Source organism: Thamnophis elegans, chromosome 3, assembly GCF_009769535.1.
Source record: "Thamnophis elegans isolate rThaEle1 chromosome 3, rThaEle1.pri, whole genome shotgun sequence".
In the NCBI taxonomy this organism is placed as follows: domain Eukaryota; kingdom Metazoa; phylum Chordata; class Lepidosauria; order Squamata; family Colubridae; genus Thamnophis; species Thamnophis elegans.
In genome coordinates this window covers 329,125-350,521 of record NC_045543.1, presented here as the reverse complement: position 1 = coordinate 350,521, position 21,397 = coordinate 329,125, and the positions used below count along the sequence as shown (strand labels likewise).

The 21,397-nt window shown below is 41.1% G+C and overlaps 1 protein-coding gene across 3 annotated transcripts in view; it reads right to left on the bottom strand.

Moving 5' to 3' along the window:
- Window positions 1-17,450, bottom strand: part of SNTG2 (syntrophin gamma 2) — a 228,335-nt gene extending 210,885 nt beyond the window's left edge. The window contains exon 1 of one of the 3 annotated variants that reach the window (XM_032213408.1): window positions 16,850-17,450. In XM_032213408.1, the coding sequence (XP_032069299.1) occupies window positions 16,850-16,921 (72 nt within the window). In that variant the 5' untranslated portion in view covers window positions 16,922-17,450. The remainder of the gene's footprint in view (window positions 1-16,849) is intronic. The other 2 variants (XM_032213409.1, XM_032213410.1) reach the window with 2 other exon arrangements.
- Window positions 17,451-21,397: the final 3,947 nt, after the last annotated feature.

Genomic DNA, 21,397 nt, shown 5'->3' with positions numbered 1-21,397 from the left:
CCACGCCCACCGAAACAGTAGTAAAACAATTTGAAACCCACCCCTGAAGTACAAGGACTGTTTTTGAACTTGGCTATTCAAAGGGTCAACATTTTATAAAGAAAAAAAAGTTAATCTCAGATATATTGTAAAGAATTTATTGTATAGAATGCACACTTAAAAAGGCAACTGTTTTGCTTTTTAAAAATTCAGTGAAGAGTAGTACTGCTGAAGTTAATGCCAGGCTCGTCACAAAGGCACACTGGGATTTTGGAGCGGGAGGAGGAGGAACTCTGCCCTAATTTTTCACCCCAGAGGCACCACTTTCCTGCCAGCCTGATCCAGAGTCCAGAATTCTCCAGCCAGATCTGTTGGCTTGGAGACTTCAACTAGTAGAAGTCGACTTCAACGGTAGACAGCAAGCTCTGCTGGCTGGAGAATTCTGGGAGTTGAAGTCCACAAGTCTTAAAGTTGCCAAGTTTGGGGACCCCTGATTTAGAGACCGCCTGGTTAGTGACCATTCACAATTACAATTGTGATGAAAAAGTAACTTTATGATCATTCCTCAGATTTACAACTTCCGTAGGTCTATAAAGCAAAGGAAAGCTGAAGTAACATCACAATCACAGTTGTCATTGTGCCCTTTTAGAATTCACAACTAGCCTCACAATTAAGAAGATACGTACAAATTTGTGAATGTGCAAAGTAAGGGAGTTTTTGCTCATAAAATAAGTAATAAAAGTTCTAGACATTTATTTACTTCTACTCATCTGAGTTGCTGAATAAAAAAACAAGTAACACAGGGGGTTTCATTAAAAAAAACCTTCACGACCCTCAATATGACACTATCATCATGGGTTGCCTGTTCACATGTCATTTTTAAGAAAAACTCAGAGTAGGAAAGTGGCCTCTCATATACAAAATATTTATGTGCAAAACTGCTGCTTCTAAGTCATACAGATTATGAGCTGTCCTTATAATTCATGGCTTGCTACCTCCCAAGAACTTTTCCTTATTATATTATGATGGCATAGAGTATATTCCTTGCCATTTCCCCTTCTGCAAGAAAGAGATCAGTGCAAATGCATGAGGATGCTTTCATTTGTCTCCCAAAGCGTTAAGAGCAGATCTGCCACCTTCTTCAGTGGCTTATTCACTGGATAGTAGCAACAGCTTCTATATTTGATAGCATTCAGCTTCTTATCCTCAATCAGAATTATACTTTACCTATCACCACTTCAACTTAATGCTGGTATAATTCTGACTTTGTTTAGCATTTGACATCTTACAAATTCCCAAGCCTTCCAAATGAGTAAGTTAAAAATATTTGGAGTGCAAAAGATAGAAAGGAATGCTGATATATGCAAATGCAGACTTGAGAAAGACAGAAGAATACGATTAATCAAGGACTTTTGCCTCCCCGGCCTTTAAGCATCTAGAGAAAGAAATACATAAGTCTTCCAGTCCTGATTGTTCAAGCAAATCATAAGACTTCACTCTGAGATATATTTCTATACTGATTGAACAAGATGGATACTTTTGTAGAATACTTTACCTTTAATGCTTAGACTTCCAAAACTCTCATATATTCAATCATTTCAATGTTTAACTATTATTCACTAATTCTTGGAGTTAATATGTGGCCACATTTTATACTGATTCTCACTAATTAGATCTGTAAAAAGATGTAAAGCCTCAAAAAAAAAACAAGAATATTAATAAGTATGGGAATAATAAATTAAACAAGTATATCCCAAAAAATCCACTCTTTGATTCCAAAATACTTTATTTTTTTTCCATTTTCACTAATTTCTGAAATGTTAATGATGATGCTAACCTGACTTGATCTTCAAGGGAACCTCACATAAATACATTGCAATAATTCAGTCATAAATGCATGAATAGCTGTTGCCACAACTCCTTGCTCCAAAACTAGGGTTACTAGTGCATCACCTGGAGCTGGGCAAAGGACTCTTGTCACAATCTCTGCCAGTCTATAAAGCAGTGGTCATGAGTCTAGGAGATTCTCCAAGGTATAGACCTTCAGGGAAACTATTTCTCCATGCAAAATTAGCACTAAGGATTGCCAAAAACTGCTTCATCAAAAAAACCCTGAAGCTTTTGTGCAACCACCTTTTCAATCACCTTCTCCAAAAAAAGATACTGAGCAAAAGGTGCCCGGTATAAAGGGATCCAGTGATGGGCTCTTATGGGGGGAGGGGGTGAATCAAGTCTTCCTTAAAGGAAAAGAAACAATGTCCTTGCTCAAAGAAAAATCAACACATACGATAGACACGCACGCACGCCCAAGCTGTTTCCCAAGCCAGGAGGGGCGTGGACCTAAAGATCCTCGGGGCCCGGATCACTTCATCACCTCCTCCCCAGATAACCAGGCAAGACAAGAACAGCTTGAGCATCTTAGGTCTCTCTCCCAGCCTGGCACCAGAGCCAGCATCCAACCACAAGAAAATCTGAGTCCCTCTTTTATCCAGGAGGGCTTGAATCACCCAAAACAGGGCTGTGGGACAGCAATCTACAGACGTAATAAGGGTGGACAAGTAATTTTGAAGCTGACAAAGGAAGAGATTGTTTCCTGTAATGAAGCCACGTCTGCCGGCTTGACCTCACGAGGTGCAATAATGATAATGCTGTTACAGTGAAGTTTGATTGCTATAAGTTCCTTTTTTAGGCCTTGACATATTGTCTCTATCGAGCAAGATACAGACATTCCAGGTTCCAAAAATGGGTTTTCTTTGATTCATTTTTCTTGATTCTTGACTACTAAGGAGATGATCTGCTAGCCGCTAGATGTTAACTAGCCAGACATTGTGGAGTAAGAATCTTTAGCCTTCCTTTTCTAACCCCTTCCTCATGTGAGGGCGGGAAGTGCTATCTCAGAAGGGCTGCCTAGTTGTCCTCTTACCTTTGCTACCAGTTCAGAACTGGGAGCACTTGTGCGCAGCACTTCTGCACATGCGCAGAACCTTTTACACATGTGCAAAACATCCGTGATGATATCTGGGCAGGTGGGCAGAGCCTCCCGCTGACGCCACTACCGGTTCCCCACCTCTGCTCTTCTGCCCTGGGTTCTGAGATGAGCAAACTCTGGTCCAATATCTACCCATGTGCAGGTTTGCCAGGGATCATCTCCACTTGTTGCTCCACCACTCCTCCACTGCTGGACTCAACAAACCAGGTTTGGAATGAGATGATGAGTTGTAGATGAAGATGAACTGCAGAAAAGAAATATGCAGGTGATGGAAGTGGAAGAGCCCTTGCAAAGGAATGGTCTCATTTCCTCAGCAGAGCAGTCCTTAATTCAGTGGCATGGAGAACCATGATGACCGAGACCTTTCCCACTGCAGTGGGTGGTCTGGAGGTCCAAGTGTCTTGTGCTCTTAGTGACCCCACAACCTCTGCTGGGTCTGCCTTCTTGACTGCTGAACTGTTAATCAGCCTCCTCCACTCAATCTGCCAGGGCCCATCCCACACTCTGAGAAAAACACAGCCCTTTCCCACCATGAGCCAGGTTGGCTGCCTTCACCTGCTTTGCGCCCTGGGTTTGATCTGTCGAGGGGATTTACTGGGCGTGGATGTGTCACAGCCACTTGGAAACCACAGGTGGTGAGAGGGAGCCAATGCCAGGTGAGGACCAAAGATGAATGAGCAGCCCTAAAAAGAGCACAGCAGGCTCTCTCTCCCTGAACGCCTCCTATGTTAACGTCAATATAGCTTTTTTTTGTTGTAAATTATCCAGTCTTTGTCCCTGAGTAAAGCATTTCTTTCGTGCATCCCTCCCCCCCCCAAAAAAGGAGATTATAATCTTATATTGTCATGAAATCTTAGCAGGTTTATTATAAGAGCATCAACTGCTCATTTCTTCTTTTTATTATTTAATCATTTTCAGCTATTTCCATATTTTTTAGGAAAAATATATTATGTCATGTAGAAAATAAAATTTAGCATTAGCTTTCACGACAATGAAACAATTACTTTGGAAGAATCTACTCATTTTTTGAAAAAAACATTTTAATGGCACTATTGACTCAGACAAATAATTTAGAAGCATTATACCTTAAAATATTTCAGGTATAATCTTAGTAAAATATACCGTAGCTGGATCCAGTAGCTTAATAAATGCTTAGACATTTGCTTAAGCAAATGAAGATCGGCTCAAAACATCTTCCTGCCTGGCATAAGGAGCAAGTGATGCCTTCCATCACCCAAGTCAAAGTAGGTACACAGAACTGAAACCAGCTAAATTACTTTGGATATTTATTTATTTATTCAAGGACAACCCCCCCTGTGCCTGAAGAGAATAGTTTTCAATCAGTGTGTGATACCTGACAATAACTTCACAATCCATACAAAAGCTATGAGTGGCATAAAGAGCCATGGAAAGATACATGTTTGGCATTACAAGACAAGATAGAAAGTCCTGCACATGGATTAGAGAACAAACCAAAGTGTAGGATATCATCAAGAGAGTAGAAAAACTGATACGGAATTGGGCCGGTCACATACCAAGAAAAACTGATGATAGGTGGACCAAGGCAGTCGTGAAATAGATCACACTTGATAAAAGGCATCAACGGAAGAGACCTAAAACAAGATGGATCAACATCAATTAATATTGCCAGCAGGCAAAAAAAAAAAAAAAAACTCAGGACCATATTGGTTGGAAACATATAGAAGAGGCCTTAATCCTGCAGTGGATAGACAATGGCTGAAATGATGGTGATTTATTTATTTACATATTTACTTGTTTTTACTTGCCTTTTTAATCACAAAGGCACTTAAAACAGCAATATTTGATGCTATTGATTTTGAATCCGATTTCTGCAGCCTGTCTGATCTCCCTAAATTTCTTAGCCACTCTGGTTATTGCTGAGGATTCTGAGAGTCCCCACAAATAGATACCGAGGTTGCAGAATAACAGTACTAACTACACCTAACCAGAGTAAGATGCCCTGGATAAGATACACCTAAGAACAAGATTAGGATGTACGCTATATGTTTCTCTGTGGTTGTCCCATGCTTTCACATATCTGTCAACCTTCCACAAACAATTAAAAGATGTTTTGTGTCTGCAAAGGTTTGCTCTAGTCAATTTTATAGATATCAACTTGAAGATCTGTATAACTGATTTTATCATTTTCATTTTTACACTTGTATGTTGCTAATAATGTCCAGTTATAGGGCAGATTACAATTACTATAAATACATAATAACAGTAAAAGGAAAAGAGTCTGTGTTGCCATATTTCAGAAAAATATGATCAGAAGAGGTCTGGGTGCTACAGTGAGGAGCTTAGGACTACATAGAATCAAAGGCTATAGGTTGTCATAGACTAGATTAAAGAGGATATTATCAAGAAAACAGTAAAAGAGAGAGAGAGGACATTCTAAGTACAATAAGAGGGGACTCTCTAACATACAAAGGTAAAGAAATTCTCATCTTAAAACAGACTCCACGAAGAGTCAGAGAGAAGAGAAGGAAATACAACTTCCTCTCCACACGTTTAAACAGAGACAGAATCCAGTTCAGATGGCTCCTTCCAGAAGGAATGCTGATAACATGGAGGGAAAAGAAATACCGAATAGACACCTTGGCGAAAGCTCAAGAATTCCAGGAACTTTTACTAGCAGACGATGAGAGATTTAATAAAGAAGGACTTTTAAGACAGGAGGACACTATAATTGACACTCAACCAGGGGGGCGGGGGCCAGGAGAGGCCAGAGAACGAGAGAGATATGGCAGAGAAGATCCGAGAGCAAGGTCACCCATCGAGACTCGATCCAAAGGCGCCCTCAAAGCGAATAACGTGTAAGGGAATTGAAGAATGGGAAACGAATGTACTATCAGCAAATGTAAATGGTCTTAACATAACTTCCAAAAGAAAACGTGTACTGTTGGATCTAGTGAAACAAAAGTTAGATGTAATCTGTCTGCAGGAAACCCACATTAAAGAAAAATACAATAACCTGTTGGTCTGTCCAAAACTAGGTAAAACATTCTGCTCGTCAGCACAAACCAGAAAAAGAGGAATTGTAATGTATATAAAAGAATGGTTGAACCCCAAATTAATATATGCAGACAAAGACGGTAGGGTATTAATGGTGGAGATAATTAATTGTGGGAAAAAATTTTTACTAGTTGGAATCTATGCCCCAAATCAAAAACAAGAGAGATTTTATATTAATCTATATAAGAGGATAAATGAAATAGAGTGGCAAAATATATGTATTCTAGGGGATTTCAACGCTATTGCAGACGGTAAGATGGACTATAAGGGTACTCACAAGAAAAGCACAAGAAGGAAACTACCGTCTGCCTATGTAAATATGGTGAAGGATTTAGATCTTTATGATGTCTGGCGAGCAATGAATGACAAGATGCAACAGTACACGTTTTACTCCCATCCACATAATTCATGGTCCCGTATCGACATGGTTTGGTCAAACTCGGAGCTACTCATGGATACTGTAAATATTGAAATAATAACCAACAAGTGGGCCGATCATCACCCAGTCTTATGGCAATGGAAAGGGAAGGCAAGGTTAAAAGCTAGGTGGACATTAAACCAGAACATACTACAAGAGAAACAATTTGTACAACAAATAGAAAAGGAACTGGGCTACTTCTTTAAAGAAAACGGTAAAGAGCAGACCTCAATACAAAATGTTTGGGACACGATGAAGGCAGTTGTGAGGGGAATATCCATAGCCTATACAATAAGAAGAAACAAAATACACAGGGAAAAACTTAATACACTGAACAAAGAATTAAGAGAGACGGAACTGCTGACCCAGAAAGAGCCAGAAAATAGTAGACACAGGGAAAAAGGAGAGTTAATTAAACACCAAATAAATTTGATCTCTCAAGAGGAAATAGCACAAAACATTAAGAGAATGAAGCAGAATTATTTTGAACATGCAAATAAAACTGGGAGATGGTTGGCCCACAAAATAAGAAAGGAGAAGGTCAAAAGAATTATTAAACAACTGTATGACGAGGAGGGGAATCTGAAACAAGAAATAGGAGAAAAGAAAAAGATAGTACAGAACTATTATAGGAAACTATATAAACAAGACGAAATTAATGAACAAGACATTAGAAAATACCTTATAAAGCAGAAGCTTCCAGTCTTGTCGGAGGAGATGAGAGAGATGCTCGATAAAGAAATCACACAAGAAGAACTGAAAAAGGCCATTCAAAAACAAAAAAACAATAAAACACCTGGGCCGGATGGGCTTCCGTCGGAAATATATAAAAAACTTCAAAATACCATAGAAGACAAACTATTAGAACTATGTAATGAGGCATTACAAAATGGTAGGGTCCCAAAATCATGGGGGGAAGCTTACATCACCCTAATACCAAAGGAAGAGGCGGACAGTAGCAAGGTCCAAAATTATAGACCCATATCCCTGTTAAATGCAGATTACAAAATCTTTGTATCAATATTGGCGGAAAGACTAAAAATAATATTAAATCAGAGTATACATTCGGATCAAAACGGCTTTCTCCCAAAAAGACATATTAGAAACAATACAAGAATAATAATTGATACCCTGGAATTCTATCAAACAAGATCCGAGAAACAACTCGCATTAATCTTTGTCGATGCTCAGAAAGCCTTTGATAACCTAGATTGGAACTTTCTAACCACTCAACTAAAAATGATGAAATTTGGCGATAAATTTATTAGGATTATAGAATCTATATATTCACGGCAATCTGCAAATATTATAGTCAATGGGGAACTAACGGAGAGGATACAAATTGGAAAGGGTGTTAGACAAGGGTGCCCGCTCTCCCCACTACTATTTATTACGTCACTAGAGGTCCTTTTAAATCGGATAAGATCAAATCAGGAAATTAGGGGCTTGACCATAAAAAGAGAACAATATAAAGTACAGGCCTTCGCGGATGACATGGTCTTTATCATAGAAGACCCCTTACTTTCAGGACCGAATTTGATGAAGGACATTGAGAACTTTGGGTGTGTGGCCGGTTTAAAAATAAACAAGGAAAAAACAAAAATGATTATAAAAAACTTCCCCAAAAACCAGATTGGAGAACTAGAGGAAACAATGGAATTAAAGGTAACTAAAAAAATTAAGTATTTAGGGATCTGGCTGTCTGCGAAGTGCTCTTCCATAAAAGAAGACAACTATGATAAGTTGTTACAGAATACCCAAAAGGACTTAAAAACCTGGTCAAAACTACAACTATCACTGATGGGAAGAGTCGCAGTAATTAAAATGAATGTTCTCCCAAAAATCCTCTACCTATTTCAAACGGCACCGGTTAAGCTAGGGGAAAAATTTTATAATGATTTGGACAAAATGATTCGAAACTTTATATGGAATGGTAAAAAGCCCAGAATAAAATATATGCACCTGCAGGATAAAAGAACTCAAGGGGGAATGGGATTACCGGAATGGAAAACATATCATCAAGCAGCAACAACTATGTGGATAAAAGAATGGGTAATGTTAGCTAATAAAAGAATCTTAACAATAGAGGGCCACGACCTGCAATACGGGTGGCACAACTACTTATGGTGCGAGGGAAATAAAATCCACAATTATTTTAGTAGTCACCATTTAAGGGGGGTATTGATTAAGGACTGGCTCGAAATTAGAAGGAGATACTACACGCAACTACCTAAATGGATATCTCCGACGGAAGCCCTGATATACCCGAATTTGGTAAACTTGGATAAAATTGTTACCTACCAACAGCTGCTAGACGACCAAAACAAACTAAACCCCAGGGAAAATTTGGCTGATAAGGGAATAAACATTGATTGGTGGCCATATCTCCAAATTCAAAACAAACACAAATTCGATCTAGCACAACTTGGCTTCCAGAACAAGAACCAGGAATTAGATAAAATTTTAATTGGACCAGATGAGAAATTAATTTCAAAAATATACAACTGCTTACTGATTCGAAAAACGGAAGCAGAAAGGGTAAAAGAAGTCATGGTAACCTGGGCCCAAAACATTGGCCACACAATAGACCTAGACGACTGGGAAAGAGTCTGGGAATGGAACCTAAAATTGACAAAGTCGACGGCCTATAAAGAAAATATATATAAAATGTTCTACCGCTGGCATCTTCCACCGACAAGACTGGCGAAAATGTCTTCAAAAGTTTCGGCCATATGCTGGAAATGTAAAACGGTGCTGGGCACGTACTACCATATGTGGTGGACGTGTCCGGTAGCCAAAGCATATTGGAAGCAAATACTAGGATGGCTGAATGGAATCCTGTCAATTAAACTATGCCTTAAGCCGGAAACTTTCTTATTAGGAATAATAGATCAAAAAATTTGCAAATCTGACCAATACCTCCTAGTCCATATTCTGACAGCGTCAAGGATTGTTTACGCACAGTGCTGGAAGAGTGAAAATGCCCCCACCAACACTATGGTGATGAATAAAATTTTAGAACTAGCAGAAATGAATAGACTGACGATGCGAATTAATGACAAAGAAGACACAGACTTTTATACAGTCTGGGAGAAGCTATACAAATGGCTTGATGAGTCAGTAAAGACCTAGACATAAAAAGAGATAGCTGACTAACCTAATACGATTAAACTAATAACTCAAATGAACAGTATACAACAACTGAGAGATAAACGAAAGGAGAAATGTATCAGGGGCGAGAACCCACCGTCGAGCAATTTTGTTACGCTACAATGTTGGGAAAACTTTAAAAAGCTGATAGGAAATCCGCTATAATTACCTGCATGAAATTAGCGATCAAACTTCATTTTAGATGAGGCGAGAGGACTTATAATCCTTGCCTCTTCAAGCAAGGAAAGGGAAAGAAAACCAGGTTGTCCTCAGCTGAGGAAAACATGCAAATGTAATAAAGGTTAGAAGGGAGGGAGGGAGGGCAGTAGGGAAGTCAGGATGGAGAGGAGAAAGGAGAGGAATAGGAAAGGCAGAAGAAGGGGGGAAGGATAAAGAGGAGGAAGAGAAAGAAGAGAAGGGAAAGAAGGTGGGAAGAAAGAAGGAGAGGAGAAAGAGGAAAAACTGGGGAAGGAAGGAGGGAGGGAAGAGAAGAGGATAGTAAAGAGGGAAAGAGGGAGGGAAAGAAAGAGAGAAGGAGAGTTGAAAGGAAGGAGGGAGGAAAGGAGGGAGATTAAAAGGAAGGAGGAGGGAAAGAGGCAGGGAAGGAGGAAAGGTATGTGAGAAGGAGGGGGGGACCGAGGGAGAGAAAGGACGGGGAAGGAAAGGAGGAAAGGAGAAAAGAAAGGAGGGAAGGCAGGGGAGAAGGAAGTAAGGGGGGGAGGGAAGAAAAGAGGGAGGGAAAGATACCTAACCTTTGATGTTTATAATGATTTGATAGTATGGGAATATCGCGAAATGTAGTTGTATTGTTTGCTACAAGCTATGGATGTTGTATTTTCTTTTTACCAATAAAATCTTAAAAAAAAAAAAAAAGAAAACAGTAAAAAAAAATATTCAGATGTTAACAAATTAAAGTAATGACTTGGAATTGAAGCTAACACTCGAAGCTATGACTCTCTACTACCGGGAAAGAAATGAATGAATGGAATATTTAGGACTTTAACAGGTTTGCAAGAGAATAAACTTAAGCAAGGCATGCCTTAAGCACAGCCGGAATCCTAAAGCGGATCTGAGTAACTTGTGATGCTCTGAACCTTTCACAAATCTTTATAAATTACTAATCTAAATAGGTGAAGTGGTAAATTGTCTATTTTGAGATCAAGACATTTAAAAGTTAATCCATCACATCTACCTAGTGCAAAGAGTTTGTTAGAAATATAATATATAACATATGTTTATAATATAAATGTTATAGTACTGAATTTAGAACTTCTAGCTGTATTAATAGCTTCAGTTTATTCCATAGAAACAGCTGCTCACATTATTATTTTTTACAAAATATCTTAACTTTATAGTATTGCTACCCATTTATTAGCTAATATAACAAGAAATGAAAGTACTTTATTATTTTAAAAAAAGAGGGAAGAATGTGGTGGGAAATGGAATTTATTTAGGTGCATGTGAAGTTGTTAGGAAACTAAATTCAGTTGCTTGGATCCTTATCTTCCACAAGGTCTCATTTCTATTAGTCTTCAATACTTGAAAGTATCTGAAAGTATGACTATAAAAAGAACCTTCTTTGATCAACAATCTTGATTCCTGCTTTTGAAGCCAAAAGACTGGCTGCAATTATTCAAAATTAATCTTTCTTACTTGATTTTCTATCATTCCACAATTCACTAGAATTTCCACAGCAGCTTACGAGGTAAAGTAATAAAAAGTCAAAAGCACACAAAGAGCAGACAACAGTAAAATCACCACATCTCTATTTCTGCAGGTGAATAATACTGCAGCAACCCCAAATGTATCTATAGTGATCACTGCTGAAGAAAGTATCCCAATCGCTTTTCATCCTGAAGGCAGGGGAAACATGTCATTGCTATTACATGAGTTGGGAAGCTGAAGATTAAACATACAATAGTAGCTTCTTAAATAGTTCCCATGCTCAAACAATTCAAGCAATTAACTTTATATTTGCTCAAGTTATTAAAGGACCAGATAATGGAAAAACATCCACATACTAGTTTTATACAAATGTGCTTTTCGCATCACTCATGGCAATAGAAATATACATCTAAACAAGCATAGAGTGTAAAAGGAGAATTAAATACATGCAATACCTCTAATTACAACCATTTAAAGAAGTTTCTTTATTGTATACCATGGGTACAACAAGTCTAGCCTTGTGGCCTTATGTGCCCAAGCACCTCGAGAGCCGAGGTGGCGCAGTGGTTAAATGCAGCACTGCAGGCTACTTCAGCTGACTGCAGTTCTGCGGCTGTTCAAATCCCACCAGGCTCAGGGTTGACTCAGCCTTCCATCCTTCCGAGGTGGGTGAAATGAGGACCCGGATTGTTGTTGGGGGCGATATGCTGACTCTGTAAACCGCTTAGAGAGGGCTGGAAGCCCTATGAAGCGGTATATAAGTCTAACTGCTATTGCTATTGCTATCTCTTTGGTATCCACAAAACCTTCCAGAAGTGGACTAGTCAAATATCTGGGCTCTTTATTCCTTCTGGGGAATTGTAGGATTTAATGATCAGATTAAGCTCTTTGGGTTTGCAGATGGTTAAGTCAATCATTTAACTCCTTCAGACTCATGAATCCCATTCCACAGTCTTATCTAGTTTTAATGCTTTGCTCTTCATAAGTTTCACAAAACCTCGTTTGGGTTTTTGATCTGACAGGAATTTCACACATCTGCTATTTATGGAAGACATTGGTGAAATTGTCTTCTCCAGGACTGTTGTGTCTGTTTGCATGGATAAACAAATACAGGACTATATAATCTGAATCCCCACGGCCTCACCACAGATGGATTGCATATTTTTCCAACCAACACTTAAAATAAATAGATTTTAGATACATACATCAGATTCAGTTATATCCAGATTATGGGAAGAAAGAGGTAAATTTAGAAGGGATTTTCATTTTTCCACGGTGTGAATCTTAATCTACACCTTTTTTAGTTTACGTACAGAATTTATACAGAATAACATAGTTGGAAGGGATCTTGGAGATGTTCTAATCCAACCCCCTGGGGCTCAGGCAGGAAACCTATACCATTTCAGACAAGTGATTGTCCGATATCTTCTTAAAAATCTCCTGTGTTTGAGAACCCACGACTTCTGGAGGCAAGTCATTCCACCGATTAATTGTTCTCACTCTACGGAAATTTCTCCTTAGTTCTAGGTTGCTTTTCTATTTAACCTAGCAAAGTTATGTTTCTACGAAGTTCTAGGAAGATGCAAAAGATGGAAATGTGGTGCTATAGCAAGCAACTTTACAGCTACAAACTGAGACAGTCTTCAGACTACCAGTTTTGAGACTTTAAGCCACTCTAGAACCTTTTTTTATTTTCATGACAAGAAAAAAAGTAAGGCATCAGGAAAAAAATCCAATGTGACTATTAATATATAATATTTATTTTCTTATAAATTAAAAGTTTCATTTGACTTTGAATCACAAACCAAGTGTCTTTCCTGGTCTCCTGGAGTAGAATGAGGGGAAGGAAATGAAGGACTAGATGCATGACTTTGATCAGGTTTACCTTGAGTGATCAGACTAATTTTAGTCAAAAAATCATAGTTTTCTTAAAAATGGAAAGATCATGAGGCTCAAGACGGGTCCTTAGTGTTTACGTTAATTTCACTCTATAATTCTCTCATCTCTTACCCAAGGAGTTTCGGGAGCTAGCCAACTTGGTGCATTTTACAGAAATAATGGTTAATCCCAAATACCTTTACATCAATTTCTAATTATAACTTTATTATAGATTAAGATTAAGGACAGTGTTGTTGTTGTTTTTTTGCTTTGAACACTTGCATGCACATGCATACACGCACACACAAACACACACACACACACACACACACACACACACCAGGCAGCCTTTGTGAAATATGACAAAACATTTTCCTTAGGTTTTACTAAAAATGTAACTAGTAATAGTTTACTAATAAAGTAACTAGTAATAAATTACTTTCTGTAACTTATTTCCCCACAATCATCGCCATTGTTTTAAAAAAATGCTCAAAAAGCATTAGACTGATTTCTATAACATTTCTATTCCTTCATAAAACTCAAAACTTTGCTAAAACATAGAAAAAGGTAGATCTAGTCATTTTTCCCCTTTGATAATAGGACAACACAGTCACAGTTGTTGACTTTTTGAAATTTTTCACTGAATCCAAGGAAACGTTGTTGGACCTACCAACTACTGGAGTAATCCAAACAAGATTGGATTATTTTAGAATATCCGGAGCAACTTTGCACACCCAGAAATGTGAGCACATGATGTCCTTTAAGAAGAGAAAGGGATGCTAGTACAAGTTGTAGGAAGATTTTTATACAGATGTTTTGTATAAATTGTGATTGAGCCAACTGTACCTTTTTTTGCAATTGAGATTGAAATAAAATGAATCCTCAAAATAACATTGTCAGTGAGAAGGACTTTTGTAAATCATAATCATGTATTAATAATCCATTTAGACTCACTCACAGTCAATATATCCTTGACTTGATTACCTCTTGCATCAAATCTGTGCACATTTCTAGCTTAAGTAAAAAAATTATGAATTAATTTATATATAATTAATAATACTTATAAGCATATTTTCTTTTAATTAATAAAACTTTTCAAAATATACATGCATGAACTTCCAATGTGTGTATAAATAAATCCAGCCATCTTATATTACATAATCAAAGCATCCCATTCTTTTTCCAAATATAGAAATTGGCTTGTCTTACCAAAGATATCAAAGAGCTTGGTTTACTGCTTCAAATAACAGTTAAATAATGCCAATTTAGTTCAAAGTAAGGCAGGTGAGATAATTTTGTTTGCAGAAAATATCAGCAATCTAAAGAGTAGTTCATTAAAGAAAATGCATCATCCAGTGTGATATTTGAAAAGCTGACAAACCAAGCCAGCAATTAATTTCAAACAACAATCCTTAAGAGTGACAAAAGGAGTAATTACTACTATCAGCAACACCTCCTGAAGATTACGCAGTGCCTTTTGCTAGGAGTCTTCCTACTTCCATAGGAACTCACTCAGTAAAGATAAGTAGAAACTATAATTGAAACAGCAAACATTTTCTGGTTCCATTTAATGTAAATAAAATTAATTATAATATAGATGAAACAAAGGCACACTATATAACATGTAATCACTTTCATTAATTTAGATTCAGTATATCATTTAACTGAAAGATCTCATTAATAAACTGCAATTTAAACATGATTTTAAAAACGAGTCTAATGTGAATGCCTAGAATCTTAAACTGATCCATACTCACTTCCCTGGAAATGCCCGTATGCCTATGGGTATCTGCCCTCTGTAAGGTGCTCTAACAATACACATTTATAGTTAAAGTTATGACTACTATTTTTACTAACACAAAGTATCAGCATTTGAATCTGAAGTCCGTACAGCTCTTTACAGATAATTGTTTTCGTCATATGCCCATCCCTTGAAAAATTAATTGCTTCCTTCACTTAACTGAGTCACTATATCAAATAAAACATATTTTTGATTCCAGGATGTTTCTAATGTGATAATATTTTGAATCTAGAGATACATATATGTTCCTCTTAGTGTACCGTGATTTACATTCTTATACCGCATGGACTGAGGTCTTGGAAATCAGAGATTAAAGGGTAACAGAAAAGGCCAGGCTAAATAACTGCAACTATCAAAGGATCATCATACTCCATCAATAAAGCCTATACTCTGCACACAGGAAATCTCCACATTTCATTAAAAAGAGCAGGGAGCAAGGAGAAAGTAATATTAACAATCTTTGCTGGGAGAGCGGGTGTTAGTTGGACTAGTTGATTCTAGACTAGCCAGTCACATTATCTGATAAAACTGAGCTTTCTACACTGCACATCATGAATTTTCTATAATCCCAAAGCAGTTATCTAGCAAAAAACAAGAACTATTTCCCAATGAAATTCTGAAATTTTCCCCAATTATTTATTTCACTCCAATATAAGTAATAATCATAGTCAGAATCCAGTATATTTAATGATCTCATATTGAAAGTATAGACTTAAACCATATAAATTATATGTATACTTCAGAGTGTTTAAATGCTAGGATCAACTCTTTATTATTTAATTCCTTAATCTATTATTTGATTGAACAGGCTGCATTTATTATTGGAGGGAAATGGAAAGGGAGGAATCTCTAATAACTACACATGTACAAGAAGAGGCAGCTGAAAAGCGACACCACTGAACAGCCAGTCTAGTCTCCTCCACTTAACCTTTTCCATTTCTTTAAAGAGGGTTCTAAATCTAAGGAAAATACACGCTTAACCTGGGTTCATGTATTCGAAGAGTTGCACCACCTTGTCTGTCTGAAGATGTAACCCTAAAGGCATCATCTAGCAGGGGCCAGCAGAGTCCGTGGGGGGGGGGGGGGGGGAGACGCTTCCAGCCCAGAGAGGGAAACTCTTGAGAGACCTTCGTAATCAAACTACAGGGGCTCCCCCCCACCCCCCCCCCGAGACAGGAGCGCTCAGGGGGATCCATGGGGTCTGAAACTGACCGGCACTCGCCCTGGTTCGGATCCTCTCCACCTGCAGGGCTCCCTCAGCCGCCGACTGGCGGGAGCAAACGCAGCCGACCCACACAAAAAAAAACACACCACCGGGACCGGGTTTCCTGGCCCCCACCTGGAGGATGGAAGTGCCCAGAGGGATCCTCCGTGGCAAAACCGGGAAGGCAACCGCCCCCCAGTCCCCCAAAGCGGAAGGGTTGAGGGGGAAACTCCCGCCTGGGGCTTTCAAGGTCTGGCTGGGTCCGAGCTGGACCGGGGGGGGGGGGCGGCAAGAGAGAAGCTTCGGCGCCAGAACTTCGGGGAAGACCATCTACTTTTCCTCAGGAACTGAGAAGCCCCCCCCCAAAAAAAACCAGCAATTAAACCCCCCCCTCCTCCGCGGGTCTTAGGAGGGGGACGCCCGCCTGCCGCCCCCCGCCCAGCCCGCCCCGAAAGGGGAGCCTTTGCCGCCCTCGTGCCCGTCCAGGGGCCGCTGCTGCTCCCCCCCCTCCGCCGCCCTCCCCGCCCAACTGCCTCGACGGGCAACTTTGAGAGCTCGACGGAGCCGGAGGAGAGCGAGCGCCCACCTCGGCCGCCTCCCGCCGAGCCCGGGAGGGCCGGGGAAGTAGGGACGGGACGGGGGTGGCCGCAGGAGGCGGACTCGGGCTGGGCGGCGGCGGCGGCGGCGAGGTGGAAGGGAAGCAAAGGAAAGGCCGGCGGGGGTACTTGCCCAGGTGGGGACGAGGAGGCTGTCCGGGCGCTCCGGCGGGGCAGGAAGGCTCGCTTTCCCCGCCGCCTTCATTTCCTCCCAGGCGTCGCCCCGAGGGGGGCTTTCCGGACGGCCAGTCCAGCGGGGCTCGGGGCAGGCATTGAATCCCCGGGTAGCCGCGCAGGCTCCCCCGCTCGGCGGCGTTGCAGGCGGCGACTCCAGGAGAAGGGAAGGCGGGAGAGGGGAGAAGGAAGAAGGGGCGGCGGAGAAGGGCGACGCGGGAGGAGCGGTGGGGGAAAGGCGGGAACCGGCGCCGAGCGCTCCGCTCTGCCGCTCCCTCCTCCGGGGGATCCCCAGCCAGCCCTCCGCGCGGCTCAGGAGCGCAGACGGAGAGGGAGAGGGAGGGAGGGAGGGCGGTAGGAGCCGCCGCCGCGCTGCCCAGACGAAGAAACCGCGCGAGGGGAGCGGAGGGCTGCGCGCGTCCCCGTGTAACTTCCCGGGCTGCCCTCTCCTCCTCTCGGGGGATTCGCGCACTTCAGCTGAGCGGCTCCTCGGCTGAGTCCTTCAACGAGGCTGAACGACGCTCAGCCCAGACAAAGGCCGATGCTCCCGCCGCCGCCGCCTTCGGTGGCTTCTCTGGCCGGGGCTCCTTTCCCAGGTGGCGAAGGCACCTGTTGCAGGCTGGGCCCCCGAGCGCGTGTCTCAACCGGCCGCGCTCCCAGCCCCTTCCCTCCGGCTCTCCCCGGTGTTTGCACCAAGGGATCCCGCTTGTCTGCTTGACCCTCACTGGTCCTTGGTTTTGATCCGTCTCCTGCCCTGGCGGAAGCCTTAGACGTTGTGGCCGCATCTGACGGGGGAACCTGCCTCTTCCTCATTTGCTTCCAATTCAGACTCTGGGGCACCAAAGATGCAATCCTCCATTTCTATAGGATGGAGGCCCTTCAGGTAGGAGTCCCTGCCCCACCTGTGGCACCGTTTCAGCGCCCACCTTCCCTGCGCGAGAGAAATGGCAGAAGGAAGAGCGCCTTCACTTGGCCTCAAAGCCACCCAGGCTGCTGACTCTGACATCGGCTCCAAAAACTGCCCCCAGGCTTCTCCTTCCCATCACGCAGGGAGAACTTCCCACAAGGTGGAAATCTCTTCTGCAACCATTTTTCTATTACTTCCGGCCTTAACTATTGCCTGTCATCTTCACTGCTGAGCCCCCCACCCCCCCACCCCATTACTTGCCTTCCCCTCACCTCTGAGCCCAAACCACAAACGGGCACGACTGAGGTTGGCCTTGTTGTTTACAAAAAGAATAATCTTCAAATCCTGAAATGCACCCTATTGTTTTGTGTCCAGGGGTGAGAATGCTCTATATATGCTTCATCTTCAGTTCATTAATGTGCAAGGTGGAACTAGATTGCGAGGAAGGAAACAGATAAATAATCCTTGTTTGAGGTAACAAATTTCAAAACTTTCACTGAGACTACTATATAAAACATGTGCTTTCTTTAAAGACAGGAGGGATACCAAGTTGATAGAACCATTCAGAAATTAATATTTCTAATTTAATTTAAACTTACGATCGTCATAATCACAGTAGGAGTAGTTAGAATAGTTATATCACTTTTTAATCACAGATTTATAGTCACATTTCAACCTCACACCTCTAAAGGAAAGAATGAGGAAATCCAAGAGGTTATCAACTTTTTTCTCACAAACCTGCCCTGGTGAATTCTTTTTTTCTGCCATCTCTTCAAAATGTCTCCTTTATCTGACCCCTGGTGCATCCCATCCTCCGGGCAGTCTTAAATTGTCCTCCTTTACTGATACTGTGGCAGCAACTTCCCTTATTTTGGGACTTTTGGGGGCCATGGATATTGTCCAACGCATTTATTTCAGCTGCCATTCTGTTGCTGAGATTGTCCCAGGGGTTTTAGCCCTTGTTCCTCTCTCCTTCCATCCTTGATCACACACGTCCTCCAGCACATGTTGCTTTGGGTTAACCGGAGAGGCCGGATCTACCAGAGTTACCTCTTCCCTTCTACCTGCTACTTCTCCAAGCTGAAGATCCAGCTTTGAAATATTGATTGGGGGATTCTGGTAGTTGAAGTCCACTAATCTTAAAGCTGCCAAATTTGGAGAGCCCTGCCACTGTGTCTATGAAGGATATTGCCAGTATCTTCCTACAGTATGAAAACCCAATTGCAAGACAGATAGATCAATACATTCAGATGAGTAGTCAATCAGTGGAGAAGAATACATATCACTGATATATTCATACTGACCTAGAATTAGCAGCTCTTATACCTCCAGCAAGCTTCCACCACTGAGCATTTTCTTCCCCGCCTGACAAATATGATCAGAATCCTAATTAAATCGTTCCCCACTCAGTGTGAATTACACATCTCCTTAAGAGCTGAGGATTTCCCTACCAACTAATTTCATGTACGATTTATAACTGGCCTGATGACAGAGGGGGCTGTAGAGTAGGCAACCCCCTTCTGCTACAGAGCAGGCATTGAGGCCAATTTTGTTGCACTTCTGAAAGCCAACTGCAATGAATCAATCAAGGGACCCCCAACCATGAAATCTATCACTGTTGACAGAGAAAGTGCTCAGGACTTTATATAGCTAACTTTCAGTTGTTAGCTCAGAACTTGGGCTGGAATAAAACAGGCTCAACTGCCTAAGTTAAAGAGACACGATCTGATGGGGCAGGTTCATTTGCCAGAATCTTAATGTCTGTATTAATCCATTAATCTGTTTGCATAGCAAAGGAGACTTGAGAAACTGGTGTATTACAGTTGAGAGAGTAAGACATGATTATTCTCTTTCATTCCCTCCTTTCTTTCTGCCTACCCATCAGAGCTAGGTAAACAGACCTGTTACTTACCTAAGTAAGCTGAAGTAACACACGTAATATCTTTATGTTTATATTCTGGAGAAGCTGAGCACTTCAACATCAGGTCCTTTCCCAAACCTTCCAATTTTTGAAGCATTAACTAGATGTTATACTGATGGGGAAATGGGACATTTTGCAAATAAATGCCCTTAATGTAGTCTCTCGGGAAATGAGTCTGTCCCAGGTTTAGAGCCAAATGGACTTGGAAATACAGTTGCAAGCCTTAGTAGATTTCTAGCTCCATGGACAACTTCACTGAACCCCTTGCTGCCCAAAAATGTGCTTCACATCAAACCAGTTCAGTCTTTATGGTTGGACACGGAGATGAGTGACGGCCAATTCTTACCCATCGCAGAGCATTCTGCACCTTCCTGTAGTCACTGTCAGCAATTATCAAGAGTTTCTGCAAGGTTATCTGGCCTTCATATTACACGCTCCAGTACTTTTGGAACGGAGTAACTTCAGACTTACAACTGATGTATTAACTGGGACCAGGATGTAGGAGATTTTGTGGAGCCAAGTTAAAGCCCCTAACCCAAACACAGAGAAAACAAGGCACAGGCTCAGCTGCAGAGTGTCAAATTGGGTAACTACCCCATTACAAAAACACTTTCTCAAAAAAAACAAAAACAGCACTATCCGCTTAGCCATAGAATCCTCAGAAGGCTTCATAGAATACTGATAAGGGAAGTCTCAGAGCACCAGGGAAGCAAAAGTCACAGCCCACCAATAAACAGTTTGTGCTTCAATATAATATGCTCTAATCTCCTGTTCAAAAGTACCCCTAAATTATTCTATTACTAGGATAAGATAAACCTTGATTCTCTAGTATGCAAAACGAATAGCCTGCAGAACCTCAAGTCCTCACAACCCCACAATAGTTTCTGTGACCTGTTTTGCTTGGCAAATATGCGGGCTTGGCTTGATGTGTTTGGAAAAGGAGAGCCGTGCTGATTCTGTGACTGGAGGGCATATATTTACAATACGCAGACAAATAAATCCTCATTCTTGGACCTCAGATTCCTACAAAACATCAATATCCAAATCAAAACCAGAACTGGAATCTATATATTCAGATTACTTCCTTTCCCTCAGGCATTAGAAGATTTAGAGAATTATATTTTCCATGAATCTTTGTACTTGTTTACTTGGACAATTTCCTTGTTTCTCCTAGCCCTAAGGAGAAGCCACGGTGCCTGGCCAAAATCTTTAAGCTGTTTTCCTACTTCTGGCACTTACATGTGCTGGCTGTTGAGTGAGCAAAGCACTTATCCTGGGCTGTAGATAAACTAGTGCCTTTTTTTTTGTTCCTGTCAGTCTGTCTATCTCGTGTGTTCTCTCCTAAATAGTAATGATCTTCAAAGTTGTGTGGTGAGCAGAGGGAATGGCCTTAAGGAACAGGTGGATCGGCTGTTCTAAGACAATGATCGGGAGGGGGGGGGAACGTAAGACTAGTACAGAATCTAACCTGTGTCAATACCCTCCTTAGTTCTAATGAAGATAGAGGGAGGGAGGGAGGGAGGGACCCATTTAGGTTCTTCTGCTTGGGGTTTCAACACTTTTGTATTGCAGCTGGGTTCTTAAGGTCTCTTCCATATTACCAATAGTTTCCTTGTATCTGACATTTCCTATGCAAGAATCATTCACCAGATGCTCACTCTCCATATCAGTATGGAGTT